We start from the raw sequence: 8,794 nt of genomic DNA, 5'->3' as shown, positions 1-8,794 counted from the left end.
CACAAGGGCTTTCTTGTTGGCTGGACAGGGAAGAGAAAGCTGATCGGCTTCCCCAAAGGCGACATTCGAGCCCATAGACAAAAAGGTTTGATCACCCTCAGCCCTGAGAGGGAAGACTAGCCCGGGAAAGCGGCGACAAGCCCCAGCACTCTGGGAGGGAGGGGCGGGGGCTGCAGCAGGAAGGGGAGGAGGAGACAGAGGAGGGGACAGGCCCGGCCAGCTCCGGCTCCCGGGCGCAGGGCGGAGCCCGGGCCGGCGCGCCTGCACGCAGGTGAGCTCGCCGGGGCGGAGCGCGGCGCATCCGGTGCCAGGCTCGGGCGCCCGCGGCCGCCGCTCAGAGCCACCGGCCACAGCCGATTTCCCCCCCGAGGCCGAGGCGCCCCGGAGCCATGGCCGGCCAGAACTGCGGGGTCACGATCGCGCTGCTGGGGGTCCTGCTGCTGGGTGCTGTACTCCTGCGGCGCGGAGCGGGTGAGTGCAGTGCGGCGGTAGCGGGTGGCGCGGAGTGGTGTTGGTGGCCCGCGAGCAGGGGCCCGGCGGAGGGTGCGGAGGCGCCGAGGGTCCCTGGGTGCGGAGGATTCTGAGTTGGGATCGGGGCGACGCAGTCGGGACGCACCCACGGCGCGGAGTCCCCGGGACCGCCCGGCTCCGGGGCGCGCGGCGTCTGGCGAGGTGGCCGTGCGCTCCTGGGTTGCGAGCGACCTCGTCCTGGGCGCAGGCCGTGGCACCTGGGAGTGTTCCCGAGCGGGGAACCCGGCGGTCCGGGGGGATGAGCCCCGCGCAGACGGCGCGGGAGAAAATAAGAGCGTGTCCCAGCCGAGTCCCGGGGACCTGCCTCACGCGGGTGCTTGGGGGCTCAAGGTCTGGGCGTGGGGAGGGAGCTGTCCCCTCCTGGCCCACCCTCCACCTCCTCGCCTAGATCAGGGAGAAGGTGCAAGAAAATAGTGGTTTGGCGCCCGACAGCCCCGCGGATCACCCTTGTCCCGGTCCGCACGCTGCATTCCGGCTCTCCCGAAGTTCGGGAACATTAATTTGAAAATGAAAGCGCCAGGCAGGAGAAGGCCGCCGGTCATCTGTGCGGCGGAGGCGCTGTAGTCCCCGCTCCTGGCGCCTCTGGGTAGTGTCTGCACTTTGACCGCCGAGAGGTCGGCGAAGGGGCGTTCCGGAGACGTGTGTGAATTTCCAGTTGTTCGGGTTGTGGGGAGGGACCGCCACCCCCCCCCGACCCCCCACTCACCCCAGCTGCCTGTGCCTGCGGGGAGGTGCCCTGCGGGTCCTGCAGCTATCACAACACAGAAATAACCAGGTGTCTTCGTGTACGAACTTGATTTGAGGCCTTTCCCGAGACCAGCCCAGGTTTTGTGATTGTTAAAGAGCTCTCCGGGAAGCGATTTGGGTCTTTGATTATTTTTCCGGGAAGCGATTTGAGTCTTTGATTATTCTTTGCGGCAGCTAAGGGGGGGGGGGGGTTGTACTTGGCAGGTAGGTAGATCCGTGTGGATTAAGTTAAGGAATAGAACCAAGCGGGTGCGGTGAACTTTGGCGTTCTGGCAAATGCCACCATTACAAACCCATTACAAACAGCTTCCTGGTTCCTTCCTCCAACGGCCCGCGGTGGCATTGCTGCACTTTTCATAGAACATTTCAAGACCTCATTTAAGACCTTGCACACACATACATAGTTACTGTAAAACACGTTTACTGTCAGACGGAATTTTCCCAGATTTCCTTTGAAGAAAAATACAAGTTTCAGAATAGAGTGATTTCGTGAGTGAAAATGTGTGTGAGAAAAATGTGTGTCCGATCACACTTGGGGGCTGTATGGAAACTGGGATTGTTTGAGATGTTTTGTATGGTCTCTGATACCTAGAATCCCTCCAGTAAGAATACGGTGTAAATCACGGAATTAGTCCTGACAAGGATGACGGGGTGGCCTGAACTGGCCTCTGTCAATGCCTCTGATGTGTCCCTGGGGCCTGGAGAGGCTGCCATTTTGGTTTCCGGGAGCTCCAGCAGAGACCCTTCCTTCCGGGAAGTTCCTGACTCTCGGAGCCATGTCTCATGGTTCAGGTATAAATACGGGGAAGCCGAGGAACTCCCCATCTCCCGTTCTTAAACCCTTGTTGTGGTCTCCGGAACTGGGAACTGGCTCTGTGCGGCCACGTCTCTGGGCTGAACTGAGGGCTGTGTCTTGGAGGTTAGAGCTGTTGCAGAGTTCAGCTGCTTTGTCTGAAGTCTTGGGGGTGGCCTCACGGGTAGGGGCCTTTGAGCAGTTACTGGAGTCTGTCCAGAAGAGACGGAGACCCAGTGAATTTGTTTGTTAAATCTCTGAACTCTTGGGGCGCCTGGGTGGCTCAGTCGGTGAAGCGTCTGCCTTTGGCTCAGGTCATGATCCCAGGGTCCTGGGATCGAGTCCTGCATCAGGCTACCTGCTCAGTGGGGAGCCTGCTTCTCCCTCTGGCTGCCCCTCCCCCTGCTCATGCTCTCTCTCTCTCTCTGTAAAATAAATAAATAAAATCTAAAAATAAGATCTCTGAACTCTGTTAACAAAGACTCGGTACAGTGAAAGTGAGGTTGGCATCTCTGCAGAACTGAACTCCATAAAAGGAAGTTGGTGTCTTTGGGTGGTGTGTTTGGGTGGGTTTGGTGTAACCACCCGCCCTCCCACTTCCAGGAGGGAGTGACTAGTGAAGTTGGAATCATAACCTTGTTAAAACCTCAACTTGGTGACGTTTTAAGAACTGCTGAGATACCAGAGTCTGGGTCAGTGACCCCAGTCTTGCCGCCATTGTTTTTTGCCAGAACTGTGAGCCGTCATCAAACAATGTGTTCACTCGCCCTCGATGAGTATGTGTGTTCATCATGCTTCCGATTCAAATGAGGAGCTGGCGGCTGTTGTCTGGAATGTGTAACTGGCAGGACCCAGGAAGTCTCCCTCACCCCACAGATTTTCATGACTAAGGGTCAGACAGGGCTGCTCTGCTGACCGTAGGGAGGTGCTCTGAGGCTGGCCCGGCAGCCTCCGCGTTCACCTCAGATGCTGCCATTTTGGCTGTGAAGACTGTCTCCCCCCCCCCCCCCGCACGCTCTTCTGGGGGTTCTCCCAGGCTCCCCAGGGTAGGGGAAGGAAGTGGAAAACACCAATTAAAATGTTTCAAGCAATATAAAGTTATTGTAGAAAAATTGGTAATAAATATAATCAACATGAGAAACAATCATCTGTGAGCCAAGCACTTTGGTCACTTTGGTGCAGTGTGCGTGTGCGCATGTGTGTGTAAAACCAAAAATGGGACCATCCGTTGTGTGGCTTTCACCAGTCCCATTGGACATTTAATTTGCTTTCCACTTTTCCTGCTAAAAAACAGAACATGGCTGGGGCGCCTGGGTGGCACAGCGGTTAAGCGTTAAGCGTCTGCCTTTGGCTCAGGGCGTGATCCCGGCGTTGTGGGATCGAGCCCCACATCAGGCTCCTCCGCTAGGAGCCTGCTTCTCCCTCTCCCACTCCCCCTGCTTGTGTTCCCTCTCTCGCTGGCTGCCTCTATCTCTGTCGAATAAATAAATAAAATCTTAAAAAAAAAAAATGTCTGACAATAGGAGACTGCTTCTATCAATTCTGATAGGTCCGTTCAGTGAAAAGACATTAAAAATGACATAGCACAGGGACGCCTGGGTCGGGTAACGCTCAGTCGGTGAAGTGTCTGCCTTCGGCTCAGGCCGTGATCCTGGGGTCCTGGGATCGAGCCCCGCATTGCGTTCTCCCTCTCATTCTCCCTCTGTACTCTCCCTCCCTCTCTCTTTCTCCCTTTCTCTCTCTCTCTCAAATAAATAAATAAATAAAATCTTTTTTTTTAATCTTTTAAAAAATTACATAGCACAGATTCTATACTGACATAAAATGATGTTATCTTTGTGTTGATGAGATTATAAAGTAGTATGAGCTGGACTAGCCCGTTTGGATATATCTGAGAATGTTCTTGTCCACTATATTGTTCTGTGCTTTCTTGACGATCTGTCCGACTAAAACCCTGGGCATAGAACTGCTGACGTGAAGAGTAGAGGAACTGTTCGGGCGGGGGATCCGTCCTCCACCGTGGCCCTGCGGAGCGTTCGTCCTGTGGTCCTGGTGGACGTTCCAGCCACCGTGTGCGAGCCGCCGCTTCCCACACTTGCAGGCTATCCTCACTGTTTAAGCAACATCTAGGGAAGAAGCCTTTTCCTCCCTCTAGTCCAGCAGGCAGGGTCTGAACCGGGTTCTAAGACTCCTAGGCGCACCCCAGCTAGAGAGTACTAATAGTCCAAGTGATTGTTCTTTTGCCAAAAACCAACCAAACAACAACAACGAAACCCCAGGGGCGCCTGGGTGGCTCAGTTGGTTAGGTGTCTGCCTTCGGCTCAGGTCATGATCTCGAGGTCTGGGATCTAGCCCCAAAGTGAGCTCCTTGCTCAGCGGGGAGTCTGCTTCTCCCTCTCCCTCTGCCCCTCGCCCCCACTTGTACACACACACTCTCTCTCTCTAAAAAATAAATAAAATCTTTATTTAAAAAAAAAACCAGAACTGAATCCCTTGGCTTATAGCCCAAGCCTCACCTGGAATTCTGCGCTGCAGTGCAGACTTGGGCTTGGATAGCCGAGGGGGTGGAGCTTGCTGGTCGGAGGGTTCGTGATTGAGCTCAAGGGGGTGGGGCAGTGGGGGATGGCAAGACCCCTGCTATGGGAGACCCATGGCTAAGGCTCTCCACCTGACTAAGAAAAGTTCATACCCTTTAATTATCATTCTAAATTATAAAAATTATCCCACAAATTATTTCAAACCACTTCCGACAGCCTTGTAATTAGCCCTTCACCTTCTCCCAGGCAGCTGGCAACGTTCTTGACAACCAGCCAGGAGAGCCAAGTTTCCCAGCTCACCTCCTTGGGTTTGTATTCAGTACATTTTTTAAAATCACTCACTACTTCCTGTCATAGCTAACACATGTGGAGCACATATGCCGGCCACTCGGGAGAGTATTTTGTATGTAAGCGTGTCTCGCGTACCATCAGTAATTCATTCTTTAAATTTTCTTAAAGATTTTATTTATTTATTCATGAGAGACAGAGAGAGAAAGGGAGGCAGAGGCAGAGGGAGAAGCAGGCTCCCCGTGGAGCAGGGAGCCCAACTCAGGGCTCGATCCCAGGACCCTGGGATCACGACCTGAGTGGAAGGCAGACGCTTAACCGACTGAACCACCCAGGCGCCCCTAATTTCATTCTTTAAAACCAGACATTCTGCATGAAACGCTGATGCCCTGTGTCTCAGTATTTCATATGGGAAAAACTATAACAACCCAAACTGCCAGCCGTTTCCAAAGGCATAATGAAACACAGAAAGACGCCCATCTGTAATTAACAACTGATTCTGTTCAGTGTAAAATACATAAGACGTCACTTCCGGATTGCCGGACCGTTCGTGTGGTTTTTCTCGGACAGCGGCTTTGTGTGTAGTACCTTGCTGAACCCCCCTTGTTGACACTGGGGGCATCTCCAGCAGATCCTGACACTCCGCCTGTTGTATTTGCAATGTGAGGCAAGACCTTCTGAGTACCATTTTGTTTACAATGTTGTGTTGTGTTTGGAGCTGTAAATTTTCCTGTTTCCTCAGTGGACATTGGCCAGAAAGAAGTATGATGGATGAAACAAGCTTTGAGTCATAAAAACCGAGCTAGGGCGCCTGGGTGTCTCAGTCGGTTGGGCAGCTGCCTTCGGCTCAGGTCATGATCCCTGGGTCCTGGGATCGAGCCCCACATCGGGTTCCCTGCTCAGCAGAGAGCCCGCTTCTCCTTCTCCCTCTGCTACTCCCCCTGCTTGTGCTCTCTCTCTGTCAAATAAATTAATAAAATCTTTTAAAAATATAAAATAAATAAAAACTAAGCCGCTTTCTCCCGAGAAAATGTGAATTGAGGAGGTGCTCTTGAGGAAACCTGCTAGCTTTTCACCTCTCCATCCTTTAGCAAGTACCCCCACGAAGACCCCTGTGTTGAGGGGCACAGAGAGGTGAAGTCACTTGCCCAGGGTCACCCAGCTGGTAGGTAGTGATGCTAAGATGGCGGCCCAGATAGCCTGACCGAAGAGCCTGGCTCCTGTCACCAGTGCACCGTAATAACCGCTGTGCGCAGTGGGACTCCTGAAGACAACGTTAGCTAGTCCTCTCAGAGACGGCGTTTGTGCTCCAGACATATCCTTTCATTTAGAACGAGCAGCACTTAGTGCTGTGGTCATATTTGTTCTAGGGATGTGTGTGTGCTTTTAATATTCGAAGAATTTCAAGACTGCGTTTCGAAAACACCTGGACGCGGTAACAGAAATTCAAAGAGTAGGAAAGGGTGTGTGGGAGGAAGCACGCCCCCGTCCACCTCTGACCCCAGGCTCTCTCCCAGAGGAGCCATGGTTTCTTACGCGGTGTTCCTGAGCTGTTCTACACACGTACAGGTTTATGAATGTGTGTGTCTCACGTGCGTCTTGGTTTTGCTCACTTTTTATGATTTTGCCCATCTTGTGGTCACTCCAGATTGGAGCATACAGGGGCTGTCATTCTTTTTGACGGCTGCATAATATTCCTTGCCGTGGGCACACCATGTTGTATTTCACCGGCCTCTTACTGGTGGGTTGTTTCCAGTCTTTTGTTTTTATTTATTTATTTATTTATTTATTTTTGTAAGATTTTACTGATTTATTTGAGAGAGAAAGAGAGAGAAAGCATGAACAGGGGGAGGGGCAGAGGGAGAGGGAGAAGCAGACTTCCTGCTGAGCAGGGAGCCTGACAGGGCTCGATCCCAGGATCCTGAGATCAGGACCTGAGCCAAAGTCAGACCCTTAATCCACAGAGCCAGCCAGGCACTCCGGTCTTTTGTTTTTATATAAACAGAGCCTCAGTGACCATATTTGCATTTGACTTCATTAGGCATATAGGCAAGTTTACCCGTGGGTGAAATTCCTGGAGGAGGGAATTACTGGGTCAAAGGATTTGTACAGAAAGTATCAAAGAACAAATGGAGCAAAGTGAGTAACAGAAGTGAGACAGCTTGCCCAAGGTCACAGCTAATGAGCGGTGGCGCGTATCTGTGGATCTGGGCGGACCCGTTTGAGAGTGCTGGCTCTGCACTGCCCCACGCTGCGGTTTGCTCCTGCGTTTCATCCTTCCGGTTGAAACTAACCATACATTTTAGACAAGAGAAACATCTTGACCTTCCTTTTCAATATTTACTTTTGGCTAAGTGTTCATCGTGCCCGGAGTCCGGGGTGTCAAGAAGACGGCAGCCAGGCATAGGTTCTGGTAGCACCTCACGTTGACATTGAGGAGTCATTTGTTCTTACCGACTTTTTACATCGGTGAGTCTCATGGTTAAGGGGTAACACACTCTAAGCTGCTGTAACACACAAACCCAAATGTGGGTCATGGCGCAAACACAACAGATGCGTATTTCTTGCTCATATAAGATCCCAAACAGGGGATCCCCTCCAAGCAGTGATGAGGACCCAGGCTCCTTCCGCTTTCTTGCTCTGCCATCTTCAATGTGCGGCTTCCGAGCTCATCCACATGAAACTGGCAGAAGGCAAAAGAATGTGAAGGGGCTCACACAGGAGCTTTTTATGACCCGAGCATGGGAGTCATTCTACATCATTTGTGCCGCCATTGTCTTGGCTAAAACTCAGTGGCATGGCCCTATCCCACTGGAAGGGAGACTGAAATGGAGCCTAGATGTGACCCTGGAAGAAGTTAGCATTGTCCAGTTGGCAAGGCCATGGGCAGAGTGGGGAGAGCACCAGACGTAAGAGTCAGGACATGTGGAATATCCTCAAGTCTTGTCAACGATAAGCTTTAGGACTTGGGAAAGTTGCCTCGCCTCTCTGGGCCTTGGCTTTCCAATTTTTAAAAAATTTTATTTATTCATTTGACAGAAAGAGAGAGAGCACAAGTAGGCAGAACACGGGCAGAGGGAGGGGGAGAACCAGGCTCCCTGCTGAGCAGAGAGCCCGACGTGGGGCTTGATCCCAGAACCCCGGGATCATGATCTGAGCTGAAGGCAGACACTTAACCAGCTGAGCCACTCAGGCGCCCCTTGGTTTTCCAGTCTTTCACGTAGGGGCTTGGGCCCTGCTGAAGAAGCACCAGCCCTGATGTTTTATGAGCTGATTTAAACCAAAGCTGGTCGGTGGGCCTCCTGGAGACCCCTGAGCTAGGGGAACAGCTCAGGCAGGTTCCTATCCAACACCCATGAGCTTAGTGGCTGGAACGGTGCCTGGCACATAGCTAGCATGTAATAAATTATGTGTGGAATGAACAGATGGGGACTCCAGGTCAACCCTCGTCTTTTTAGGAGGGAACGAACTCAGAGAAGTTAGGTGACTTCCTTGAGTCACACGGTTGGAAGGGGCTGAGGGTCAGAAGTTCTAAACCTCAGGTCTTCTGGCTCCAGATCCGATGCAGATCAGACAGAAGAGGAGAAAGAGGGAAGCTCGGTCCTGGAAAGTAGAAAAAAAGAGAACGTGGGTTGACAGAGGGGACCACCACTCTGTGTTCTTGTAGAGGATGGAGGAGAACTCCCTGGCGATCCAGGTTCTCGGCCTCACACCAGGACCAGGAGCTTCGCCGCATAGACGATGTGCTAAGTCGCTGCTGGTCCCCTGAAACGTGTGCTCAGGAGGTAGAGGGTGGGGGTGGGAAGGGGTCCGCAGTGACAAGGACTTTGTATTGTCCTGCGTGTTCCCCATTGGAGCCACGTTACCCCCACAGCATCTTAACTGGGTTGGTTTGGTT

The 8,794-nt window shown here is 52.5% G+C and overlaps 1 protein-coding gene across 1 annotated transcript in view; it reads left to right on the top strand.

Moving 5' to 3' along the window:
• The first annotated feature begins 234 nt into the window (after positions 1-234).
• Positions 235-8,794, top strand: part of CDCP1 (CUB domain containing protein 1) — a 55,724-nt gene continuing 47,164 nt past the window's right edge. The window contains exon 1 of the mRNA XM_026500639.3: positions 235-471. Within this exon, the coding sequence (XP_026356424.2) occupies positions 390-471 (82 nt within the window). The 5' untranslated portion in view covers positions 235-389. The remainder of the gene's footprint in view (positions 472-8,794) is intronic.

Source organism: Ursus arctos, unplaced genomic scaffold (assembly GCF_023065955.2).
Source record: "Ursus arctos isolate Adak ecotype North America unplaced genomic scaffold, UrsArc2.0 scaffold_14, whole genome shotgun sequence".
Taxonomy (NCBI): Eukaryota; Metazoa; Chordata; class Mammalia; order Carnivora; family Ursidae; genus Ursus; species Ursus arctos.
This window is presented reverse-complemented; position numbering and strand designations above follow the sequence as displayed.